The 25,933-nt window shown below is 36.2% G+C and overlaps 5 protein-coding genes across 6 annotated transcripts; 2 read left to right on the forward strand and 3 right to left on the reverse strand.

Annotated features, from left to right (window-relative positions):
* Positions 1–410: 410 nt before the first annotated feature.
* Positions 411–4,964, reverse strand: LOC140967406 (uncharacterized). Its single transcript, XM_073427911.1, has 2 exons — positions 1,018–4,964; positions 411–918 (listed from the first exon to the last, which is right to left on the reverse strand). Exons 1-2 carry the CDS (start codon positions 3,929–3,931, stop codon positions 536–538), a joined length of 3,297 nt encoding a protein of 1,098 aa, XP_073284012.1. The 5' UTR covers positions 3,932–4,964; the 3' UTR covers positions 411–535.
* A 2,241-nt stretch (positions 4,965–7,205) lies between these two features.
* Positions 7,206–10,165, reverse strand: LOC140967449 (probable glutathione S-transferase). The gene is made up of 2 exons (XM_073427975.1): positions 9,720–10,165; positions 7,206–7,911 (listed from the first exon to the last, which is right to left on the reverse strand). Exons 1-2 carry the CDS (start codon positions 10,035–10,037, stop codon positions 7,567–7,569), a joined length of 663 nt encoding a protein of 220 aa, XP_073284076.1. The 5' UTR covers positions 10,038–10,165; the 3' UTR covers positions 7,206–7,566.
* Positions 10,166–11,747: 1,582 nt separating this feature from the next.
* LOC140967385 (probable glutathione S-transferase parC) lies at positions 11,748–13,377 on the reverse strand. The gene is made up of 2 exons (XM_073427879.1): positions 12,982–13,377; positions 11,748–12,465 (listed from the first exon to the last, which is right to left on the reverse strand). Exons 1-2 carry the CDS (start codon positions 13,297–13,299, stop codon positions 12,115–12,117), a joined length of 669 nt encoding a protein of 222 aa, XP_073283980.1. The 5' UTR covers positions 13,300–13,377; the 3' UTR covers positions 11,748–12,114.
* Positions 13,378–15,495: 2,118 nt separating this feature from the next.
* On the forward strand, positions 15,496–19,237 carry LOC140967384 (glycolate oxidase-like). 2 transcript variants are annotated; one of them, XM_073427877.1, is made up of 12 exons: positions 15,496–15,536; positions 16,220–16,396; positions 16,521–16,645; positions 17,096–17,142; positions 17,524–17,601; positions 17,679–17,803; positions 17,898–17,964; positions 18,049–18,111; positions 18,328–18,397; positions 18,474–18,574; positions 18,642–18,746; positions 18,846–19,237. In XM_073427877.1, the coding sequence occupies exons 2-12, from the start codon at positions 16,257–16,259 to the stop codon at positions 19,035–19,037; spliced, it is 1,113 nt and encodes a 370-aa protein (XP_073283978.1). In that variant the 5' UTR covers positions 15,496–15,536; positions 16,220–16,256; the 3' UTR covers positions 19,038–19,237. The 2 variants fall into 2 exon arrangements, with proteins under 2 accessions (XP_073283978.1, XP_073283979.1); XM_073427878.1 differs by lacking the exon at positions 15,496–15,536 and having other exon boundaries at positions 16,205–16,396.
* A 575-nt stretch (positions 19,238–19,812) lies between these two features.
* Positions 19,813–25,732, forward strand: LOC140967407 (pyruvate dehydrogenase E1 component subunit beta-3, chloroplastic-like). The gene is made up of 4 exons (XM_073427912.1): positions 19,813–20,395; positions 20,693–20,775; positions 20,871–20,911; positions 24,586–25,732. Exons 1-4 carry the CDS (start codon positions 20,305–20,307, stop codon positions 25,556–25,558), a joined length of 1,188 nt encoding a protein of 395 aa, XP_073284013.1. The 5' UTR covers positions 19,813–20,304; the 3' UTR covers positions 25,559–25,732.
* The last annotated feature ends 201 nt before the right edge of the window (positions 25,733–25,933 follow it).

Consider the following 25,933-nt stretch of genomic DNA (forward strand, 5'->3'; position numbering starts at 1 on the left):
TAATTAATCAACACTAAAATGAGGATTAAGGGAATACATGATAATTTATAATTTATTCACGCAAATTTTCCGACAGTTTTCGAAAATGGCACACAATTCTGTGCCACAGCTCACCTAGTACCGAATATATTATTTAAAAATATATATATATATATATATATAAATCAAAAGATTCCACAATTTTTGCAAATATTCCTAATTATCTCTACATTAAAAAAATGGTAGTATTCCTACCAAGAATCCAACTGCTTGATACGTTTGTGTCCACTATATATGTAAACATGATCGATATATAGACTTATTCATATTAGAATCTTGAATTTCTTTAACTTAATTTGTTTTAATTAGGGGACAATGAACGATTATCAGGGAGGCTTGCTCCCAGCTACATCGGTTCATCAAGAAAAGTAGGAAGAAAACCAGTCAATTTCTCCATAATACCTGAAAATTCTACGTTGATTGTTTCAACTTTCAAGTATGTATGGAAATCAGGGAGATGCCATAAAAGTGTACTAATTATATATATATACATGGCTTAGCAACTATCTTCCCTATCTGAAGGAGTTTCTGATGTTGGAGAAGGTGGAGAATTACTCACTCCCTCTAAGGAATCATTCAACATTGCAACAACCTCTCGCATCGTTGGCCTGTTGAGAGGCGACATGCTGGTACAAAACAAAGCGATTTTCAGAACCAGAGACATCTCCTTGACTGTTCTTCTGACAGTAAGATCGATTCGCTGGTCGTATATGTGAGGTTCTATCTCTAGTTTTTTAAGAGATCTTCTCACCATTGTTACCAGGTCGCCTCCTTGATCGAGCGGTTGAACTGGAGATTTACCAGTGAGTAATTCCAATAGAACCACCCCAAAACTGTATATATCGCACTTCTCTGTCACCTTCATGGTGTAGGCGTATTCTGAAATGAGGAGAAATGTGATTCAAGTTAATGCATAATATTAGTTTTGTATAATGCTTACCATGCATGTATTGAAAACTTTATTGAATAAGTTCTCACCAGGAGCAATGTAGCCATATGAACCCGCTACAGCAGATAAAGACTTTGACAAGGGGAAATCGATCATCTTAGCTAAGCCAAAATCTCCAACATGTGCCCCCAAATATTCATCTAGTAAGATATTGTTTGATTTAATGTCACGATGAATAATTTGAGGCTTACAATCATGGTGGAGATAGCATAACCCTTCAGCAGCCCCAAGAGCTATTCTGTATCGTGCATTCCAGTCGAGCATACACGCCGTTTCATTCCCATGTAGTATTTCTCCGAGGCTTCCATTTGCCATGTACTCGTACAAGATGACATTGCTATCTTCATGGTAGCAAAAGCCGTATAGTTTTACTATGTTTTTGTGCCTTATCTTCCCAAGAGTTGATATTTCTGCACGAAAACTGTTGTCTGAACTTGCTCCTTCACCGTAGGCCTTCAACTTTTTGACTGCAATCACTCGACCATTTCCCATTACTGCTTTGTATACAGTTCCACAGGCACCTTTTCCTATAATTGCTGTTTCTGAGAAGTTCCCCGTTGCCTCAACAAGATCATGATAACTGAAACCTTCTTTGGTAAAGTAGTAGTTATCTAACTCATCGCTCTCCAGTTGGTCTTCGAGTGAAGCAAAAGCAGGTTTATGTCGTTTCATATGCCAACATACCCCAACAATGAGAACCAACGACGTTAGTCCGACGCAGAGTGAGAGAATGGTGATTATTTTTTCTTTATAAGAACTCTTCTTGAACCAGCTTGATCTTGAAGGAACTGATGAAGTTTGAAATGCATGGCAATGATCCGAACCTGATATGCATAGCCCCTTGTTTCCCACAAAATTACTCTGGTCCATCCTCTCGAATACAAGAGTTGTTGGCACCATTCCAACTAGATTGTTATTCGAAAGGTTGCATATCCAGAGGCTGCGCATTCCCCCTACCACGTCAGGAATTTCACCACTAAGCTGGTTATCATTCAAGAAAAGTGATTCAAGCATCTGCAGGTCACCCAAACTACTTGGAATTGAGCCGGCGAGATTGTTATGGCTGATATTGAGAGCAATTTGAAGGGAAATGAGCCGTCCTAGCTCAATAGGGATAACCCCTGAAAACAAGTTTCCTCCCATTTGCAATTCGGTTAACCTAACAAGGCTCCCAAAAGTTGCAGGAATTGCACCTGTGAATACATTATCAGATAACTTCAGCAACTCCAGTTTCACTAGCATTCCAAGTTTATCTGGAAGAGATCCAGTAAAGAAGTTGTTGCTTAGATCAAGCCTTTCGAGCTTTACACAGTCACCCAACCCTTGGGGTATACTGCCAAATAACCTGTTCCAAGAAACATTAAAGGCAACAAGCTCGACAAGATTTCCTACTTCAGGAGGAATGTGCCCGATAAAATGGTTATGTGACAGAAGCAGTCTCTCTAGATTCCTGGAATTCCCAATTTCTGACGGTATCAGTCCTGAGAATTGATTATGATAAAGCTCGAGAGCGGAAAGGTTCTGAAGTTTCGTATATTCAACAGAAAGGCTCCCTGTAAGCAAGTTGTCTCCCAACATTAACTGCTCAAGAGACTTGCAAGTTTTTAGGCCATGGGGAACGTTTCCAGACAACTTGTTCGATCCCAGGCTAAGAAAAGTCAATTTCTGAAACCCGCAAATTTGTGCAGGTATGCTGCCTACAAGATTATTCTTGGAAAGATCAAGAACGGAGAGGTTGCTAGAAGCTCCAAGAAACGGGGGAATAATGCCACCAAGCTGATTGTGGAACAGCTGAAAGTCTTTCAAGAATGGGAGATTTTGCAATGCTGAAGGGATTGAACCAGTTAAATTATTCATGGACAGGTCTAACTTTGTCAGCTGCTTCAACTGCCCTAACTCGGTCGGAATAATTCCTTGGAGGAAGTTCTCAAAAAGATAGAGCAGACGGAGATTGAACATCCGACCCAAAAGTTTTGGGATGAATCCCATCAAACGGTTCTCCGAAAGATCAATTTCAACGGCATTTGAACAATTGGATAATTCTAGTGGAATGGTCCCATTCAACTGATTAGTGTAAAGGTACAGTCTCTTCAACTGAGCCAATTTTCCAATCTCTTTCGGAATAATTCCCGTAAACTTGTTCCCATGCAGAGCAAGTAACTCCAAGCTAGTGAAACTACCTATCCCAGGAGGAATTTCACCAGAAAGAAGATTGCTCCAAAGAATCAATGAGTTAAGATTCTCAAGCTTCCGCAGCTCAATGGGGAAACCACCATCCAGCCTATTTTCAGCCAAGCCTAGCACAGTCAGACTCTCACATTCACTAATTTCTGCAGGAACGGGACCTGATAAAAAATTTCTACCAGCCCTGATAATCCTAAGATTCTTCAGTTTGCCAATGGATGAAGGGATAACCCCCGTTAAATTATTATTATATATCACAAGCTCCTCAAGTGAAATCATGTTTCCAATTTCATTTGGGATTTCTCCAAACATATAGTTCTCACACAGATAGAGCTTTCTGAGAGAGGTAATATTGCAAAGTTGGAAAGGGAATGAGTCATATAAACGATTTGTGCAGAGGTCTAAAACCTCCAGATTGTGAAAGGAATTGAAATCATCGGGGAATGGGCCAGATATGAAGTTTTTTGACATGTTCATTTCGGTCAAGAATGGGAGTTGACAAATGCTTGAAGATAAACTCCCAGATAAATTCAGGCCACTAAGATGTACGGAGATTACCTTGGAATCTAAGCTACACCCGATACCTGTCCAATTGCAAGGACTAGAATCCAAAGCATCCCAATCTTGAAGATTAAGATGAGGATCACTAAGGTATTTTTTGAACTCCAAAAGAATAGTTCCCTCGTCATTCAATGATTGAACCAAAACAATTGTACAACAGAATAGTAATGTCCAATGCCAAATCTTTCGCTCTCCCATTATTTACAGAAAAATATGAGGGAATTTAACAAGGAAATAAGATCAGTACAAAACATAAAAGGCCATAAAGCAATATCAATTTTTCAGTCCAGTGAGGTCATGTAACAGTCAAATATTAGAAAGATGGACCTTTTCAATATGGAAAGAAGAAAAATATGATAGAAAGGGCTGTCAAGATTACTTACAGGTATATGGGCAACAGCAACACATTTCGGAAGTGACCAATAATTGCTCAAAATTTCTTCGCTGGATTACAGCATATCTTACCTAAGGTTGATCGCTGAAGAAACGATAAAATAGGGACGATTCCAAAAAATCTAAACTCAAAACTTCATGCAGAAGATCAAGAAACTAATACAGAGGAAAGGGATTTATTTCTTGGCCTACTCGATTTTAGAAATGCTGAGACTAAATAAGCAAAAATAAAGGGAAACCAAAGGTCCTAACACATAAAGGGATGTGTCAGGTTTGTGCGTGGGCTATATCATTTGACAGAGGGGAAGAAAAATGTGAAAAAGGGGTGACTGATTGACAAGGCAAGAAGCTGGAAATGAACCGTGAAGGTCACAATCCAAAACAATGGCACACAATGAAAGAGTCAACCATAACTTTACAGTAGTGATCTTCGTGAAATTGAGTTGTGTGCTGCATGTGATCAATTCCTAGTGCTGTATTCTGAAATTCCACAACCATTTTTCCTTTTTTTCCCCCTCCTTTTGATTGTTCTCAAGATCATCATCACTCTCTATTATTGGATGCAATATGTGATGGGAAAAAAATCATCTGTTGCTTTATTCTATGTATGTTTGTGTGGATTGTAGGCAGCGATGGAGATGGGACGTGGGAATACTAGGATTACCATCTTTGCCATTGTTTCTGTACCTAACATTAGGAGATAAAATTTGACTGAATAAATTGTGCACATTCATCCTCTTTTTCTAGATTGACTCTCTCTTATTTTGTTGTTTTCTTTGCTTTTTGAAGCTTCTGAGAATAAATAGTCCAAAATGTGATGATTTGCAGGTAGACAAAAGAGTAGGCGGCTCTCCTGAGTGGATGGATGAATTGGAGTTATCTTTCACTTCATCTATTCTATTTATTTCCTACTTTTACGACTTTTGTTTGGTATTGAGCTTGGCAACCTTGGATAACGCTGTAGTACCAGAAATTTTTTATCAGCCTGTGCCAACTTTTCTCTGGGACGCAAAATCCATTGTAAATCATGTAATATATAGCTAGTAATTTATGTTTTTTTTTCATTTTTCAAGTAGTTAAAATGTCTGACAGATGAGGATTTTTTATACTAAAATCTAAACTCTTTCATTATTCATTTCGGAAAAAATAAATTTCGCATCAACAATTTCTAATAAATATAAACAAATGACACAACACTAACATGATAATGAAGTGCTAAAAGTATGATACAGATGTAGGCCTAATAAAAGCAACTTTGCCTTTATAGAACGATTTATAAAAATGTCTCTACAATTTCTTGGTTAATCCTCACAGTCCTCTACAACTTCCGGTTTCGGTGCCGAATTTAGTTCCGGATATTGAACATAAATTTTTTAAAAACAAAAATAAAAATAACGACATAAGACAATTAATTGTTCAACAGTTATGCTTTCAAAAAAAAAATTTTGTTCAACAGTTATACTATAAAATAATATCAATATTTAGTATTTTTAATAAAATAAATAAATAAAAATAAGAGGTTAAACTGGATTTATATAGGTCAAATAATTTAATTTCATACTTTAACATTTCTGTGTATACTATAAAATCTTAAAATTAATTTTCACTTTCGTTTCCTTATTTTTAGAAACCGAAACAACACCATAAGTTTGATGATTCCGCTTTTCATTCCAATTTTGGACCTAATCAATAAATTGAATTAGTCTATATTATATCGTGAATTTTATATCAATATTTGAATATCATAACATCGTTCAAATATCATTAGATCACGTATGTTTTCGTCTTTTTATGAAAATTTATATATAGATAAATAAATAAAATGTAGAATAAAATAATCCTAACAAACCGATTATAATTATAGTTTTTACGAAATGATTATGATGTTGGTTCCAAGGTTTGTGAGAACCGAGGTGGGGACGTAGTTAGATTATGCGTACTCTTAACATCAATCCTTTTTTTTTCTGTTCAAGAAATTAAATAAACTCTATAGCCCATTAGAAAATATGATATTGATATGAGTGAAAAAAAAAAAAGAAAATGAAAAATTATAACTTTAGTCAGTTTGTAAGATGATGTATGTATAAGGTGTTCCTGTTAAAATTATGATCGTTTAATCATTTGTTATTCTTACTTATGGAAACAAAATGATTTACAATAATAATTGATATAATACACATAATTAATACGTAGATCTTTTATTAAACGGTCTTACGGATCTTTATTCGTGACAAAGATCAATCATTCTCATATTTACAATAAAAATAAAATTTTTTACATGAAAAACAATATTTTTTTATATGTGATTTAAATAGAAGATTTCTTACAAAATTGATTCATGAGACCGTCTCATAAAAATTTTTATATGATTAAATATAAAAAAATCAACCGCTGTATTATCCTAGCATCTGTTTGTGAACACTCATGGATGTATGTTCGTAAACACTCATGGGCGTAGGCATCCCGCATATCAAATTTTTAATATCATTACTACACTAGTGAATATTAATAGAATTAAGCCCACTTCTATTGATCAGAGCACAATCAAGTTTTGATACCGATCAAGAATTATCACAGAGAACACTAACATATAAAAGTAAGAACACTGGAATCCCGTGGTTCGATCTTGTAAGATCTACATCCACGGGAGGAAGAAACAATTCCCTGGAATATGAGTTCAATATAAACGACTCACGAGCTATTCACAACGCTCACAAGAAAATGATGGCTTCACTCTTGTATATCTTGAGTATGAACAATTATACACACTCTTGAATAATCGATTCTCTAAGCTGTTCTCTGGAGGGGTTTTCAAAAAACAGAGGAGAATGGAGTGATTTGTATGGTTATTCACCCCAACCGCTCACCCGAGTCCAAGCATATATATTCCATCTTCTTGACTCAACTAACTTTTAAGTTGCTGACTCGGTCTCTTGCCACACTTACTCAGATTTATTAACACCTTTGGCTCACAAATTAACCGGATCGGAGTATATACTTAGTATATGAAAACTTAGCATAAGAAAAACTTTAGGCGTGAAGACCATGTGATGAAATGAAATTCAAATAATCACGTTAATTAATATGAAAGAATTCAAAGAAACGAAGAAAATATAACTATCCCGAATGACATCGACATATGCAGACAATTGAAGTAGCAAGTAAAAACAATTTTACACGGATTCCATGCAGATTAGCAAGGCCACACCAAAACACAAACATACACATGTTCCCCAATATAAAATTGCATCACATAATTCTTCTTCACCACCTGGTGAATTGCATATTTTCTAGGTGATCAAACACCTTTATTTGCAATAAAAAAAATATTAAAAGACGAAATGGGAGGCGTCAAACCGTGATGCTTTACGACAAATAAACCATGTTATGGCCCAGACATGGTTCATAAGCACATCACCGCCGGCATGAACAAAATTCTCCTACGCGGTGCCAAATTTCTTCCTCAGAAGCAAAACAAATTCGTAAACTTTGTTCTGATCAGCCAAGGACTTTGAGACACTCTCCTTCTCCATGCACCTTTTGGCCCATGCAATCAGTTTGGGGCAGTGATCTTCAAAGCTGAGTTTGCTACAATACTCGTACGCATGAAACCAGCTATAAAATGTAATCAAGGCTATATCAAGAAACCCGAAGTTGTCGCCACCGAAGTAAGAATCATCGCCCAACTCAGCTTCGAGTAACTTCAAAGCATCAATCATGTCTTTCTTAGCAGTTTCTAGTTCTTCTCCTCTTGTAGTCCATAGTCTTCTTCCAGATTCATATACCTTAATTATCAAATGAACAACATAATAAGGCATAACCATGATAAGCGCACGCATCATAATGTCAGTTCATGTCCATGCATTTGAGGTAACTTCGATTCGCTTAAGTACGAGAATTTATATTGGTTGAACGAATGTATCATTAAATTTATAACTCCCTCAACCGTGAATGTGAGAACCTGAAATTCCAGCAGAAGATAACAATTCCAGTAGCACTCAATAATTCAGAAGATGGTATTTTCAGCAGAAGCTATTATTTCAAAAGCTGATATTTTCCAGCAGATTAGAATCCAGGCCCAGCAGACCGAATCCAGCAGCAGAAGAGCGAATTCCAGCAGACAGTTACTAATCCAACTAATCATTTGTAACTGAAGCATTTATCATGTAAATTAAAGGATGTAATGGCACTTAATGGCATATTATGGCCATTAATTGAGAGGCAAACAGTCTGGAACCTTGCCTATAAATAACACCATCAGTCTCTAAATTGGTGTTACACAAATCTTGAGATTATCACCTGAATTTTCGAGTTAAGAGAGTGCTGATTTTCGAGCAGTAGAAACCAGTAACAAGAACAGCAGATTTCCAGACTTCAACCGAAATTCTTTCAGCAAATTACTGTAAGTGGGCTTATGTATAAATATCTTGAAATCAGTTTGATAATATCTGTTTTAAAGCATATTTTATGTTGATTTCTGATATCTGATTTTGAAGCACTGAAACTCCCTATTGAACTAATGGTAGGAATATATATTCTAAACATTTCTGAATTCTGATTCTGATTCTGGCCTCACCCCTTAGAGGAGAGAACATATAGGGGACTGATATCAGTTTAGCCATGAAATTCACTAACGTGCTCAATGCTTACTAATTCTAATTTATGTTATGAATCCTGTGATTTCTGAATTCTGATTCCTGTTATGGACATAAGAGTTTTCTGTATATTATTGTATTTCTGTTTCTGTAAAAATGGTATTTGAAAATTAGGAGTTATTCTCGCCCCTGCTTACTGAGTGACAACCATATCACTCGCCCACCAAACCCATCTCAGATAAGAACGAAGAAGAAAAGTTAGAAGAAGAAGAGCAGATGCAATTCTGCTAGTGAAGAAGATCGTTGTTTTTCAGTTCTAGTTTATATTGATTCCTCTGCACTTGTTAAGACGTTGTTATATCTGGTTCTACATTTCCGCTGTAAAACATTATTATTTGAGTTGTATCAGACAATGAATATTCAGTATTATGAATAAAAGACTGGTTTCTGAAATTCTGTACTTCTAAGGCTTGTTGTTTTCCAATGTAAATTTGAGAACTACGCCGGTGTCGACCACCCCGTTCTGGGGCGTGACAGTGAACATTTTTCGGGAACTTTTAAACACATGTACTTATTTGTCTTTATTTGTTATATTAGTGAGTTCTAAGTTGGTTTAGTTAGCTTAAGTTGGTTTAGTTAGTTTGACGGTGGTACTCAACTCACTTGTATATATTAATAATTGATCATTTTGGAAATAATAACAGAGAAGATATTTTCTTCCGCCTCTCGTGTTCTACGGCTCTGTTCGTGATAGGAACTACTTACGGTGGCCAATTTCAGTTCGACCTTTTGAAATGATATCTCGTGCCTACTTAATCCCATGGACATCTAGTCGATCGTGTCATTTTGAAAAATTTATTACTAATTTTAATCGTATAACTGAAAACATATGTTTAATTTAAACAAAAGCAGAGAAAGCATACTTCAAAATTAACAAGAAACAAGAACCCGAAGGCTAGGAAACTGGAAAATGTCAAATGTATGGACAAAAATATCACCTTTTTGTCAACGAAATCAGCCCAGAACCTAGCTTTAGCTCTGGCATAAGGATCTGAAGGTAAAAAAGTCGGAGACTTATCCTTCCACGCCTCATCGATGTACTGAACAATAACGAGCGATTCACAGACGGGTTTCCCCTTATGAATCAAAACCGGAATTTTCTTGTGAACCGGGTTCATCTCCAACAAAAGTGGGCTCTTGTCAGCTAGGTTCTCCTCCCTATACTCGTACTCGATACCCTTTTCAGCTAACGCGATTCTAGCCCGCATGCCGAACATACTATACTCGACATCCAGCAGAATCACCTCGTCCGCCATTGTTCTTTTTCGAGAATATTATGGGGAATACATGTGCAGAAGAGGTGAGCCGGGTATTCGAATTTATCTCTGAATTAAAGCCAACCGGTGGGTAATGGAAGAGGAACACTCTAGAATTGTTTGGAGTGTGATGATTTTATTATTATTATTTAGGAAAATGATTTTATTTATTATACCATAATAGGATATACTCGAATAAAGTATCTTTGTCTGAGAAATAACTTTTTTTAAAGGTTATTATATTATAATTCTTTACGAACAAAGGGCTCGCTTCTTTAATTTTCCGAGAATAATTTTATCATAAATTTCATTTTTTATTTTATTTTCCAAAATATAATTTTCCTTCTGCTTGCCTCAAATAATCTACAAAATAAAATAATTATATTTTATTATGTTTTTTGAAGATAAGTATAGATATAAATATAACTTTATTTCGGAGCGTGAGAAAATATTAATCTCAAATAATAAATCTCTGAGGATCGGAGAAGACGGGTTGTGAAAGATAATTATCAAAGTATTCTTGAGTGTTTTGCAGAATCTAAATGGTTTTCCTACTTCTACGAAATTAAAGTGGACCTGATTTTATGAATAATACCTCATATATTATGTCCTACATGAAATATATCAAAATAATTGGTATGCATCTACGTAAGTGCTTGCGTCATGAGAATAGATTGGTCATATGTCTCCTAAGGCCTGCCTAGACTCAAGAAAGGCCCACTCCATCTCAGCAGCTCAAATGAGATCATATCAACGGGATAAAACCCTATCAATTCTTTATTTATACTAGTCAACGAAGCACACGCTTTGCGTGTGTGTCATGAATATATAAAAATCAATTGAATTTGACGGTAACAAAGAGAAGAAGAAAGAGATTAACTTACCTCTCACTTGTATAAATCTCTGATGATATATTCCCTCTGTTCTATTTTCTCAAGGAGCGAACCAAAATCGAAATGTTGTGGAGATTGAAGCACATATATATACGAAGAGGCAAAGAATAGGAGAATCCGACGGTATTGAATGTGTTAAATTGTGTTTTCTCATGATACGTGAACGTGCCCAAGCCCGCTATACACTCTAAAAAATCTATAAATAAGATAGGATTCTCATTATTCAAGGGGGGACGATTTTATACTTTTTAGCTCTCAATTAATATCTTTAAATTGTTTTATGACTTGAGCGTCGGAGTATTTATGTCGGGCAAACCTCGGCGCTTCTAACGTTGTTTGTGACGCAGGTGACAACCCACAAAGATTTCTCTCCACAGCAACTTGGACTTTTTTACGAGCTAGCTAGAATATCTTTCTACGATTACTTGATTTCGTTTACGAACATACAGAGTAATTCAAATAATCACAATTTTTAGTAACATCAGCTTGGTCTGCTCGCAGGAAGAATGGAGGTCGGAACCAACAAATCCATCATGGATTTTTCAAGTATAAATTGATTTTCGACAGAAAAGATTTGTGAAGATAAACCAACAATATCTGAGAGAATCGTGCAGAATAGGTGTGTGGAACGATTTGTTAGAGATGTGAAGTGATTTTGATAGAGAAATATTTTTGAGGTGAAACAAAACGGAAAAAAGGTCAATAAAAACTTGATGTCCGCATGAGCAGTTTTTATGAGCATCTCACATTTAATAAAATAGTAGAGAGTTTAAAGATATATCACGATCTTATTACCATTATTATCAAAAATTCCACATGAACTAAGACTCTATTTCTATAAATAACAAGCTCGTAAGCCTCATTGTACATCACTGATTATGCAAAATACCATGATTTCCTTCTTTCTTTTTTTCTATTCCTTAACTTAGATGAGTGTCGGAATGACTTAGCTTTTACGTGGAATCCCCCTCGTCCTTTTTTCTCTCTTTTTAATACCAAATCCTTTTTCTTTCTTAGATAGATTTAGATCGAGTGGGCTATTCAAATCTGTTATATTAGGAAGAAGCAGTTTGTTGCCTCATCGCTCTGAGTATCTGCGAAAGGTGATATTTTTGGCAGAATTATCTATCCTTAAAAGACAAATAAACCATCTTAAGGCCAAACATGAATCGGCATATAATACTCTATTGATCAAAGCCGCCGTAATTCTTCCCCAGAAGCAAAAGAGATTCATAAACCTTGTTGGGATCAGCCAAAGACTTGGAAACACTCTCCTTCTCCATGCACCTTTTGGCCCACGCAATCAGTTTGGGGCAGTGATCTCCAAAGCTAAAATTGCCAAAAACCTCGTACGCATGGAACCAGCTACAAAATGTGATCAAGGCTATATCGAGAAACCCAAAGTTATCACCGCCAAAGTAAGCATCATCGCCCAACTCAACTTCGACCAACTTCAAGGCATCCATCATGTCTTTCTTGGCTGTTTCTCGATCTTCCCCTTTTGTTGACCATATTCTTCTTCCAGCATCATATACCTCAAAAATATAACAAGGCATATAACCATGATAAATGTACATCTCAGAATGTCGAGTTCATGCCCATGCTCTCTTGTAAGACAACTTCGTCAAGTTGCTTGAGCATGATCAGGATATTCATTGAACGAAGCTATATACATAACTCCATGGTCTATTGTGTGTTTTTCACCCCAAACAGAGTGGTGCGAAGCATGAGGTAAATCTAAAGAACCATTCTGATTTTTTGTTTTAATGCAAAAACACCATTTACCCCACAAAAAATCAATTAGCTTAAAATCCCGTGTTAATTCTTAAATCTTGAACACTTTGGTGTTACATTGGGATGGAGTTGTATGTTTAATTGAAGGGATGAATTTCAAGTGAACTTTTTGTATATCTAACAGAGCCTGCCCAGATCCTAGCTTTTTGGCCCCGAAATAAGAATCTAAACTAGCCCAAAGGGGGTGAGTTTCAGCCAAATGATATATAAAATTAACCTAGCTCCGAGTTGGCATAAGGATCAAATGATAAACATACCTTTTTGTCAATGAAATCAGCCCAGAACCTAGCTTTGGCTCTGGCATAAGGATCTGAAGGTAAAAACGCCGGAGACTTATCCTTCCATACTTCATCAATATACTGAACAATAACGAGCGATTCACAAATGGGTTTCCCATCATGAATCAAAACCGGAATTTTCTTGTGAACCGGGTTCATCTCCAACAAAAGTGGACTCTTGTCGGCTAAGTTCTCCTCTTTGCGCTCATACTGAATACCCTTTTCAGCTAATGCAAGCCTAGCCCTCATGCCAAACATACTGCACTCGACGTCCAGCAGGATCACCCGATTCGCCATTTATTTTTACTTATTATTCGGGATATGGGAGATTTTGTCCATGAGGGAGGAGGAGGATTCAATCTTTAAAGAGTGATGGGGTCTTAGGTAAAAAAAAAAAAAAAAAACACCAATAGATTTAATTGGGATTCGGTCCATTGAGTCCAAAAAAATGTTATGATTCAAACGCCATATCAGAAAATAACTATATGAAATATGATAATTTATAAGTTATGGCCTTGATATGGTAGGTCACAAAAATCGTTCTATGAACTCATCATTTAGAGACATATTACATGTAGAGAGCTGATATGTAAGCTACAGATAATGAGATGAATTTTAGTTTAAAATCTATGTGTTATGTTTTGTTATGAAGCTAAATTTCGAATTTTATTCAACTTATGCCTTAATATGTGTTGCGACATGTTTGGTGACATACTTTTCTAAAATTTCGAATAATATATGTATTGTTCATGTGTGATCCTCACTTTTTAAGTGATGACTATATCACACACCTCTTACTCTATCATCCACATATAAGTCCGAAGAACAAATTGAAGACGAGTAACAAGAGATTTTTTTGGGGTTGGTGATAGAGATGATCCTTGGAGTTTAATTTAATTAGGGCTCTTTATAAGTTTTTATTTTAATTCAATTTGTAATACGCTTCCACAAATTTATTTATGTTTTAAAATTTTTACGTTTTGAAGACAATGTTTACGATTTATATATTAGTTGACTAAACTTTTATATAAAAGACTTCATGTTTTCAATCATGTGGTTGTCAATCATGTAGTTGTTAAATAATACGAGACGTGACACAATGAATATTTTATCTATTGCTTATTCGTGAGTTCCTTTGCACTAGCAGTTGCAAATGTTTCTCGAAGAATTTCACCACATGTTCGATTGGAAATCGGTCTGCAAAAGTTTGATTTGACCAAACTCCGGAACACTAATCAGAAAAGCTTGGATAAAAAGGAAGCTTTTTTCGCATCATCTGCGTAGGTTGTTGCGCAGCTCGATTAATGAAGATGTAAACGAAATCTATACTGCATTTTATATTTAACTTCTCAAAGTCGATTTTGTGTGCACAAGAAATTAATAAATAGAGGAAGCTCATTGAGTTGGGTACTAAGTGGGAAGATGAAAGGTCACCTATCCTATATCAGCATCAACAAAATATTATTTATATGAATTTTCAAGACATGCGTTAAGCTTTGTGTGCAACCAAATTGCATCCGTACATGAAACGCTTCGTCTCCATTCATGTCAGCGTTCTTTCACGAGGGATGGGTTTCATGTTAAATATTTGGACCAGCAGGGGTCGCCATCTCTTCACGTAAAAGGATAATAAAATATAATGCAAATGTTTTCTGTAAAACCTGTATTTCGTCTCCTTCGAATATGAAAATTCCCCCATCTAAATGTATTTGGTATTAATGACAATTGCGACGACATGCATACATGCGTTATTTCTGGGTGACCTCTCAGAGGATGTTCCTTTGCGCCAGATATGGCATATTGTTGTGAATGATACGAGGCGACCCGCCAATCGAAATGGGTAGTTTAAAACTGCGTCGCCTATTCTGTTTCCTGCTACGCAAAGACCAGTTTCATTTGCCACACATAATTCTCAGTTCACGTTTCGCTTGTTGGAGATTGAATGCGCTCATTCCTTGGAGTTCGCGACTTCGTAACTTTCTTTATCTGCTTTCCAGATTTACTCGTTTACATTCTCCAAAATCATTAACTGTTTCCAATTCCAATTCGTATGATTTTTTTTTGTCCAAAATGGTGTGTCGTAAGAAGGAACAGATGATATTTTACAGAATTAGGAGGTTGAGACAAGTAAAGAGATGATCTATATAATTTTGATGCATGATGTGTTTGAGCATCGTGAATGAGTTGAAAAAATTAGTACAAAGAGGGAAGATTTATGAAGAGAGACTGTGAAGCACAAACGAAGTGTGTGGCAGAAATTGGTCTTGACGGGATTTGGTTTCGAATTCTTATCTCCAAATACTCATCCTCAATTTTGTGCCACTCCTGTGAACCTCACCCAATTTGTCTTCATCATCAATATTATATAAGATTCTCGTGAATTTTATACAATAATTATTCATCGGTGTTTTCCTTGGTTCTTCTCTTTCAAGCTTATCCAGTACTACGGTACTAGAGTTCCCTTATTTGGTTTCCTTGCAGTCACTCATCTCATTACTGTGCAGTCACTCATCTCATTACTGTTGAGTCTCAAGGTTTGTTTCTGCTAATCTTTGCTCCTCCGTTTCTCTCTTCTTTCATTTACAGAATGTTTCTATTTCGACTTGTGGGTTTTTGGTGAAATGGTTCTTTCTTGGAAGTGAAGAGTGTTATGTTTTTGTTTAAGTTCTGGTTTTGGGCTTTATTACTTCAAGAATTTGATTCTTATCGGATTAAGTTATTTATCTCATGTGAACATTGAGCTTGGTGTATTTAATTTTGTCAGTTTCTTGTTTGACTTGATCAATTGATCTATTTGAAGAATCGGTGTCTGTCTTTGTTTCTGGCAATAATGAATCATAAGAAATGCTTGCCCCTTTAACCATCTAATTAAGATCAGAGATATCACAGTTTTCCGATGCATGAGTATTGTATTTATGCCTTGTTAGTCACAGTGACGCTTACGAGTTTTCAAGAACAAAATTCTGGTTCGTGCACGAGTTTTTTTTTTTTTAGCATATATCTGTTTTTTCCACTTTTGGCAGTTGTAAGGAAACCTGGGAAAAGTTTTTAATAGCTCAGATGAAAGTGTTGCTGATTCTGTACTGTGACTATAATAGTGTCCTCGTTTTTCCCCACCAGGCAATAATAAATGTTTGGAGAAATATTTTTTTGGCTTAAAAACCAATACAATATCGATGATCTGATATGCATTTCGCTTCCATTTTTTTTAATCAAGATCCGAAGGGGACTTGTGACATTCATCATCTACCGAGATGGAAGAGGTAGCAAATGTAACCGAATATCAAGCTATTGCCAAGGAGAAGTTGCCGAAAATGGTGTACGACTATTATGCATCAGGTGCCGAGGACCAGTGGACTCTGGCTGAGAACAGAAATGCCTTCTCGAGAATTCTGTATGTTTCTTCGTATCATCTATCTAAGGGCCCCATACCAGGGTGACTTTTGAGTTTTTTACTTCTTTCCTTCTTTTTTATTTGCTTTTAATGAAATGGTGAGACACCATTAACCTAAATACAGGTTTCGGCCCCGGATTCTCATTGATGTAACCAAGATTGACATGAGTACCACTGTTTTGGGCTTCAAGATTTCAATGCCCATAATGATTGCCCCAACTGCTATGCAAAAAATGGCTCACCCCGAAGGTAAGCATTGTGTACTGGAATTTATCATCAATGCTGATTAAAGTAATTTCTTGCATTTAATGGACAATTCATTGTGGAAAGTACTTGGAGATATGTGATTTGAAGATGATTTATTAAGATAATTCATAATTGTGTGAGTTGAAGTTGATGTTTATGTCCAAGATTTACTATTTGACCTTTAACTTATTCATGAAAGAGGTGTTTCTTGGGACATGGTATATATTGGCCAAGTTGATGCTCAGGTGATTTTAATTTACGGAGTCCTTATGATCACATGTTTGTTTCAATCTTGGCCAATTTGCGGCTCGGCTGATTTTACTTTTCTGCATCCTGATTATCACAAGCTTGTTGGCACTTACATGGATCAGATGCTAGCTCGACCACATTTTCCATGTCTGTACATTCATTTAGCCGTGAATGGTGCTGATATCATGGTTATCCATTATGCAGGAGAGTATGCAACCGCTAGAGCCGCATCATCAGCTGGAACAATCATGGTTTGGTCTCTCTCGTATCAAGTTCTATTGAAATTTTCTACCACTGTTTTCTGCACAGCGGGACACGAAATATTATGTTCAAACAGGATTTTAACTAGAGAAACATTCTTTGGAACCCCAGACATGGTGAATTTTTTAATGGAAAACATGATACAAATTGGGTTAAATAGCATGAAAACACTACGGTTATGCAGCTCTTTTCTTTTAAAAAAAAGTCATATTCTGTCGGAAAACTTGGGAAGCTATCCCTGATAATACCATGTAATAGTACTTTGAACAGTTCTCAAAGATACATGTTTCCCATTGCACACCAATTTTTCATTTATTTACCAATAAGAAAATATATGATGGTGAACTTATGAATCTTGATTTCTATTTCAGACATTGTCTTCATGGGCCACTTCCAGTGTTGAAGAAGTTGCTTCAACCGGACCTGGCTTAAGATTCTTTCAGCTCTATGTAAGTCTGAATTTGCAATTCAAGATTTTCCAAATTCGCTTTCCATATGAGTTAAAACATACTACTTTTGGTTTTAGGTCTATAAGGACAGGAACGTTGTGGCTCAACTGATGCGAAGAGCAGAAAGGGCAGGCTTTAAGGCCATAGCACTTACGGTGGATACCCCAAGATTGGGACGCAGGGAAGCTGATATTAAGAACAGGTTGGAGCTCTAACTTAAACATCATAATAAACAGAAGCATAAGGCTATGAGCTTTGGTATCTAAAAAGAATCTTGATTTTTCTGTGTTTTACAGGTTTACTTTGCCACCTTTTCTGACATTGAAGAATTTCGAAGGTTTGGATCTAGGGAAGATGGACAAAGTAAGTGGCACAACAGCATTGTTTAGCCGAATGCTTTATTGATGAGTTTTAAATGTCGACTTCAACTCTCATTCTGTGGTGTAGGCTGATGACTCTGGTTTAGCTTCATACGTTGCTGGCCAAATTGATCGTTCTTTGAGCTGGAAGGTAAATTATATTCCCATGGACCCTTGTGCTAAAATCCTGGTGGGTGCATGGGCCGAGTTATAGTCAAGAGCTCGAAACATGGCATTTGAATAAGTAGTTTTCCTGTTAGTAACGGTTCTAGTTTTTAGCACACTTACAGGGCTTGGTTTTGCATTGTTCAACTTCAAGCAAGCACAGATAATACTAATAGAATTGCTTCCCTTTGAATATTGACAGGACGTGAAGTGGCTGCAAACCATTACCTCATTGCCTATCCTGGTTAAGGGTGTACTCACTGCTGAGGACGGTAAGAAGCTACAAATTTTGATCTTTCTCTTCATCTAATACTCGTGAAAACAAGTTTCCTAACCCTCAATTCACAGCAAGTATCGCTATTCAGAATGGAGCAGCTGGTATTATCGTATCCAATCACGGCGCTCGCCAACTTGATTACGTCCCTTCCACTATCATGGCTCTGGAAGAGGTATCCTGTTTTACGAGGCCTTATGACGACCCATCCGTGTTTTCCTAATTATCTGTTGCACTTTCAGGTCGTGAAAGCTGCACAAGGACGGGTGCCAGTTTTCTTGGATGGAGGCGTCAGGCGTGGAACAGACGTATTCAAGGCCTTGGCATTGGGAGCCTCCGGCATCTTTGTAAGTATCACAAGCCAACAAAAACCATGATTCTTTCTTGGCCCAACCTCAAAAGTGTCATTGTAATGATTCTAAGATATTTTTGTGGGCTCGTCTCAGATCGGTCGACCTGTAGTTTTTGCGTTGGCCTCTGACGGAGAAGCTGGTGTGAGAAAAGTGCTCCAAATGCTACGTGATGAGTTTGAGCTGACTATGGCTTTGTCCGGTTGTCGTTCACTGAGTGAGATAACCCGTAATCACATCGTCACCGAGTGGGACTCCCCTCGTGCTCTTCTAGCGCCCAGGTTGTAGAACTGTGGCTCCATACTCGGGCAACTGCCTCCCATGCCAGTGGCAGTTTAATATTCATCATACTATATTTTCTTAGGAGCCCACTTTGATTGCTCGTTTAATTTATCATGACCAAGAGTTGCGTAAATATTGAAAGTGATGTACTTGTAACGATGGATTGATTTATTTATTTCTACTCAAAGGTTCGCAGCAGCTGTACATCAGTCTTCTCTCTTGGTTTATATAGGTTTTGCCCAACTTTCAAGTCCAAGGGTCATTGATCTACACCTTGCTAAGAAAGCTTAAGTGGCTGTCGAAAAATATGGTCGTGTTATGAAGGATTAAACAAGCGAGACAGTAGAATCCATGATTGTTTGAACTAATTCAATTGAATTGAAACAATCTTATCAGTTGAGTCATTCAAATGGAGATATAATTGTCATGTTAAGACTTTAAAACTAATGGGCCACGGATTAAGAAATTTTTCGATGTTTTTTTTAGCTGGGATATTATAGTTGTTACAATTAAGTTTCGAACATGAAATCTCGTCTCAGACTTGAGAATTTTTTAAAAAGTTTTCTAGTTCTTTTTCTTATATATTGCGAGGAGTGTCTCAAGGTGGTGAAGTATTTACAACATGAAGTTTCAAACTCTATACATATATCTATTTATTGATATGTTAGTATCGTTGGATCAAGAAATAATGTCTAAATTTTTCAAGTTCGAAATCACATTTCTTTATTGAGATTCTGGTGACACTAGGTCAAGAGACATGTGACTAAAATTTTCCGAGAAGCCAACTCTTTATTGGGACGACAGTGTCACTAGATCAAGAGTCGAATGGCCGGAATTTGTAGTTTCTAAATATTAATTTGATTGATCCAAAATTTGTCCCATCCCTCGTATCAATATCTCCACAGATTTTCAGAAATTTCAGCTCGTTGTACATAAAAAAACATTTTAATGAAAATATTTAATTTGATGTGAGAAATCGGGAACAAAAGCTAAATAGAGAGATCCTTGCAAAGGTGATTAGTTGGTTAATTAATTGGTGCGTGACAGTTGAACCCAATTAAACACGCACGGCGAAGGAAATAGAGAGCAGTAAATACGGGTGTATCCTCTTTGGTTTCATCGCCATTGCCACCAATTCGCATCTGTATCTCCGCCCCAACTTTCCCTTTATTATAGAAGCAGTGTGTCTTCTATCCCACCATCTGGCCCATTTTATTTTCCCTTTCTTTCACGCATCCATACGAACACATACTCCGCATCTCGCACAGGAATCATGGCCGTCATGTTGCAGTCAGTTGGAATGGCATCAATCTCGGCTACGTTCTCTGACCTCTCCAATAAATTTTCTGTGCGTTCTGTTCCAGGTGTTGTATTCTAGACTTTGTTTTTACATATGTTGAATCATGGTTGCTGACTAAATCCAAGAATTTGTTGAAAAGGTTAAAAAAATTAGATTTTGATGGCAACTGTTAGGGGAAATTATGTGTTATTCAGCTTTTTTTGCTCATTCAGCGGCTTTTTACTTTTTTTAAGCCTTTATTTAAAGTTTCTTTTGGGTCTCGCGTGATCTTACTATCAACTGTATTTCATGATTCTATACCTGCTGCTTTATTTTTCAGTATCTACGTTATATTGAAGGAGCCCTTTTTTTTTTTTGTTAGTTATCAGATCTAATGCAAGCTCAGTTCCGGGTTGGATTCGGGGAACCCGCAAGGCAGGAAAAATCACTGCTAAAGCAGTTGCGGTCAGTGTGCTGTTACACCGTCTTATAATAAAATTTATGTGGCTGTTGCTTACTGAAATTCCTCATTACCTATGTTTCTCCTTTTTGGGCCTCAGGCACCGTCGGAAAATGCTGCGTCAGCAGCTTCAAAAACTGGGTAAAATTTCTAATATAAAACTTTGATTCTCAGTTCTTTTTTTGGGTTTATCCTTGTTTTCTGGTTTAGTAAGTATACCCTTGTTGATTTGCTTATAAGGTTTTAAGAATATGATGCTACATTCGATTATAAACTACTCACGTTTTTCCCCCCAACAACTGGATTGATTCCCCGTGTGAGGAAATAGCGGGTGTATTTTTGCATAGAATAAAAGGTCCTCTTGAGTTTTTTTTATTGCTTATTAGAGATAGGAATGTCTTTTGATGAATTATATCTGCATAAAGAGCAGTTGGCCTTTCTAGTAATGATGTCGATAGTAACTAATTGTGGCTTTTGAAGTAGCTTTGAACCTTACTACGTTTGAATATAGTGGCTTCTGCTTCAGATCTAGGCTTCATGAAGATCAAGGCTAAAACAGTGAAATCCTGTCTCACAGCAGTCTATTTGGTGCCTATATCTTTAAGAACTTGTGATGTTTGCGACTGGTCCCAGTCCCCAGCCTTGATAGAATGTCAAATAATGATGAAGATAATGCATGATTTTGGCAAACACGGTATATACTAATAAATGTACACTAAAATGACCAGATATACATCAAGATAGGTCACACTGTTAGAGTCTTCATTTTCGCAAGAAAACATTAACTTTACCTTGGAAATCTAGAAAGCAGTAGGGTGAGCTGAAACCAAACCAAACAGCTTGTTTGGATTGGTTTTTAGTAGATCATGGTTTGGATTGGTTTTAAACGGAAAAGATTGCTTTGGTTCAAAGTTTTGATTAAAAGAATCCAAACCAAACCGATTTTATTAATACATAATATTTTGTTATTATATATGTATATAGATTATTTGATTTTTAGTTTATATCATATCATTAGTATTACGAAATGTTGATAATAGATTTTCCTTTTATAAATTTTAGGCTTTCCAATCGTTTAAACTAAAGTTGAATGGATATAGAAGATAAAGATATCTCCTTAGTGTGATTATGAATGGTGGTGAATTTTTTTCTTAAGTTGAACTACTTCATTTTGAGAATTTTTTTTTTGAAATGATATCTGTAACGTTATTCTCATACGTTATAATGTTACATTGTTTAATATATGCATGCATATTGATATTTATATTTTTATAATAGCTAGTTTAGAAATTTTAAATTATGTTGAAAAATAATCAAAAAATGTATTTGAACAAAAATTAAAATTGATTGTCCAAACCAAATTGGTTTGGTTTTTAATTATCAATGATTTGGTTTGGTTTGGTTTGGAATTTCGCAAAACTGATGCATTGATTTGGTTCGAGTTTTTATCATAAACTGAACCAATTCGGTTTTGCTCACCCCTAGAAAGCTGGATTTGGGCTTGAGATTGCATTGTTTTTGTGACATCAGTTTTTTTATTTGTGTAAAGAACCTTGAAAAACATGAGTGCTCGCTCAGGTGGGTTACTTAGATAATAATGTGTAAATGCTCTGAATGCCATATTCGGTTTATGATATGTTCTTCAAAGTAGGCTAGACCATGGTTCTCTTTGAACCATTAACTGAATTGCCTTTCAAAAACGGAAACTGGTTTTTGGTTCTAAAATAGAAACTAGAACAGAACCAAAGACTCACAGTTTGGTTCCAGTTCCTAAAAATTAAAAATTGGAAACAGAAAATATAGAACCATAAACTGAAACACGAATTATTCTTAAATTTTAAGGTCTTCTAGCATGCACAAACAACTTTTATATGTATAATTAAACTACTTGGGACATGCTTGATTCGGAGGATGTGATTATTGAATGATTAGTAAATGAATGATCGATAGAGAAATGTAATATATGACGATATAATAGTATTATGTTTGATATGATTTTTTTGGGTGGGATAAATTAAGAATCTTTGTACTTTTGGACCAAATTACCCTTCAAACATATTAAAATTACAACTCTAACCAACATTTTTTTGGGTAGGGCAAAGGGTATTTTGGGAATAAGAATGGTGTTATTAAAATATGGATTGTTAGTTATTGGTTGTTGGTGGGTTTAATTATTCAGTCTTAATATAAGGTTGTCCATCCTTGGAAGAAGAAAACAAGTTTACCAAAAACTGAACCAAGCATGGGACAAAGCCTTAAATTCTCACTTTATTCAACATTGTCACCCATACCAAACACAACCTTAATTTATGTAAATCAAATTTAACCTCTATTTAATTTATTTAGTTAATAAAAAATTAAATATTCATTATGTTTTATAATATACGTGTTAAATGATTAACTTCGATTGGTTTGATTATTTCATGAGTTGCAGTTTTTTTCCCCAGATTGCTAAAAATTGAACTGATAAATTTTAGTTCGAATTAGTTCAAACCATAACCAAATCAGAATTGAGACCGTCAGGAACTGGAACCGAAACTGAAACCAAGTGGTTTGGTTCCTATTCCACATTTCATTGAACCAGAACCTATCAAAATTTTAAACTGTGTTTGAGCCTACTCCAACTTAAGGACGTGATTATGAATATTTTTTAACAGGATCTGAAGACTACTCCTCTTGGCGTCTTAAGATAATTAATGCATTTTTGTGGTAGTTTGGTTATATCATTTATTTATTTCTGAAAGAGGTTCACCATCTTTCTTTCTTTTTCTTCTGACTCATAGAGCATGATTGGTTGAACATTTAGTTTTGCAGTGATATAAATTTCTGGAGAACAGTCTGATTTTATTCCGTCGATCCCCTTTATTTTACCAGAAGTTGAGCTACTTTTATGATACCTGGGGAGTTGATAAAGTTAAACATAGATGTCATTCTATGAAGACAGTTTCAAAATCTTAAAACTTTGTGTTATGTATTATACCTGGAGCAGGCGCAAACATGGAGAAAGAGAACATGTGCAACACATCATTTACAAGTCCCTATGTTCATTATTAAAGTGTTTAAAGAAAATTAGAAAGCATTTAAAGAAGTTATGGATAGTTGAAATTTTATAAATTTATTGACGGTGATTGAAACAACGGGACAATTAAAATTACTTCATGAGAGTTCTAGACAAAGTACAAGGTTGTTTTCGTTTGTTATTTTGTATCATTATCTCGTCTAAGAGTTTCGATAATACCTTATATTTAAAGATATATTACTTGGGAATGGATGCTATAAAAATTCTGTAGTAAAGTCTCACTTAGTTACTAGGAATAAAGTTAGTCAAGCCTGTAGGTATGCGAACTCATATTTCTTGCATGAAAAATGAAATTCAGACATTTCTTCAAGGATCCACGATGATATGCACACTCATATTTCTTGCATGAAAAATGAAATTCAGACATTTCTTCAAGGATCCACGATGATACATCAGAACCGAAGTGGATTTATATCTCAGTTACAGAAACGTACACATGTAGCTGAACTTGTATTTGACCCTCCTTGAAAAGGAGAGAGGAATTGTTTTGGCCTGGCTTGGAGGTATCAGCGATGTGGTTGGATGTTTAACTAATATGTATCTCATATTTTCTGTAGGAATTCTCAATATAAGATGGCCCTATGATATTCGTTGATGTTATATATCAAAGCAGTGTGCGAAAAAAAATTCTAATAACATAAAACTGAATATGTATCATGTAAAAAATTTGGCATGTCGTCTATGTTTCAATATTAATAATTAATATTTCATTGATCCAACGTCTTTACGTATTCAGGCATGAACTTCTGCTGTTTGAAGCTCTTGGAGAAGGACTACGGGAAGAAATGGAAAGAGATCCTAGAGTTTGTGTCATGGGTGAAGACGTGGGCCATTATGGAGGTTCCTATAAGGTCACCAAGGACCTTGCTAAGAAATTTGGAGATCTGAGGGTTCTTGATACCCCAATCGCTGAGAATTCTTTTACAGGCATGGCTATTGGAGCAGCCATGACAGGCCTAAGACCAGTTATCGAAGGCATGAACATGGGATTTCTTTTGTTGGCCTTCAACCAAATATCCGACAACTGTGGCATGCTACACTATACTTCAGGTGGGCAGTTCACAATTCCAACTGTGATTCGTGGACCAGGAGGTGTTGGGCGCCAACTTGGGGCAGAGCATTCACAGAGGCTCGAGTCCTATTTCCAGTCAGTTCCTGGAATACAGATGGTTGCCTGTTCAACCCCATACAATGCCAAAGGTCTAATGAAAGCAGCCATTCGTAGTGAGAACCCTGTGATCCTGTTCGAGCATGTGCTTCTTTACAACCTGAAGGAGAGAATTCCTGACGAAGAATATGTTCTTTCACTCGAAGAAGCCGAAATGGTGAGGCCTGGCGAGCATGTTACGATCTTGACATATTCTCGGATGAGATACCATGTGATGCAAGCAGCGAAGACTCTTGTCAACAAAGGGTATGATCCCGAGGTGATTGACATAAGGTCATTGAAACCCTTTGATCTCTACACCATTGGGAACTCTGTGAAGAAAACCCACCGAGTGCTTATAGTTGAGGAATGCATGAGGACAGGTGGTATCGGGGCCAGCCTTACTGCAGCTATAAATGAGAATTTCCATGATTATTTGGATGCCCCGATTGTTTGCCTTTCCTCGCAGGATGTGCCCACTCCTTATGCTGGCACTTTGGAGGAATGGACCGTGGTTCAACCGCCGCAGATTGTAACCGCAGTTGAGCAGCTCTGTCAGTAGCTTTTTGCCGCAGTCGTACATGGTGAGTTCCAGTCAAGAATTAGTGTCAATCTTCACCATCTTTTCTTGCTATTGTTTCAGCTTTATGCGTTACTATCAGAGTCATCGTGCACTTTTTCTTTCGATATTTTTGGTGCCTAAGTTTACATTACATATTTTGATGTCGTTGCCTTAGTTTTGTTCGCCAATATCTCAGATATCCGACGTACATGTGTTGTTGTTTGGATTCTAAGTTATTATCATCATTTTTCCCTTTTCTCCATTTACGACTGGCTTAATTATCTTGGGCCCTAAGGATCCAATATCATTATATCACAATAATTAACCTCATTATCTTAAATATTTTTATAATATTAAATTAAATATATATTATAT

Source organism: Primulina huaijiensis, unplaced genomic scaffold (genome assembly GCF_012295235.1).
Source record: "Primulina huaijiensis isolate GDHJ02 unplaced genomic scaffold, ASM1229523v2 scaffold25037, whole genome shotgun sequence".
Taxonomy (NCBI): domain Eukaryota; kingdom Viridiplantae; phylum Streptophyta; class Magnoliopsida; order Lamiales; family Gesneriaceae; genus Primulina; species Primulina huaijiensis.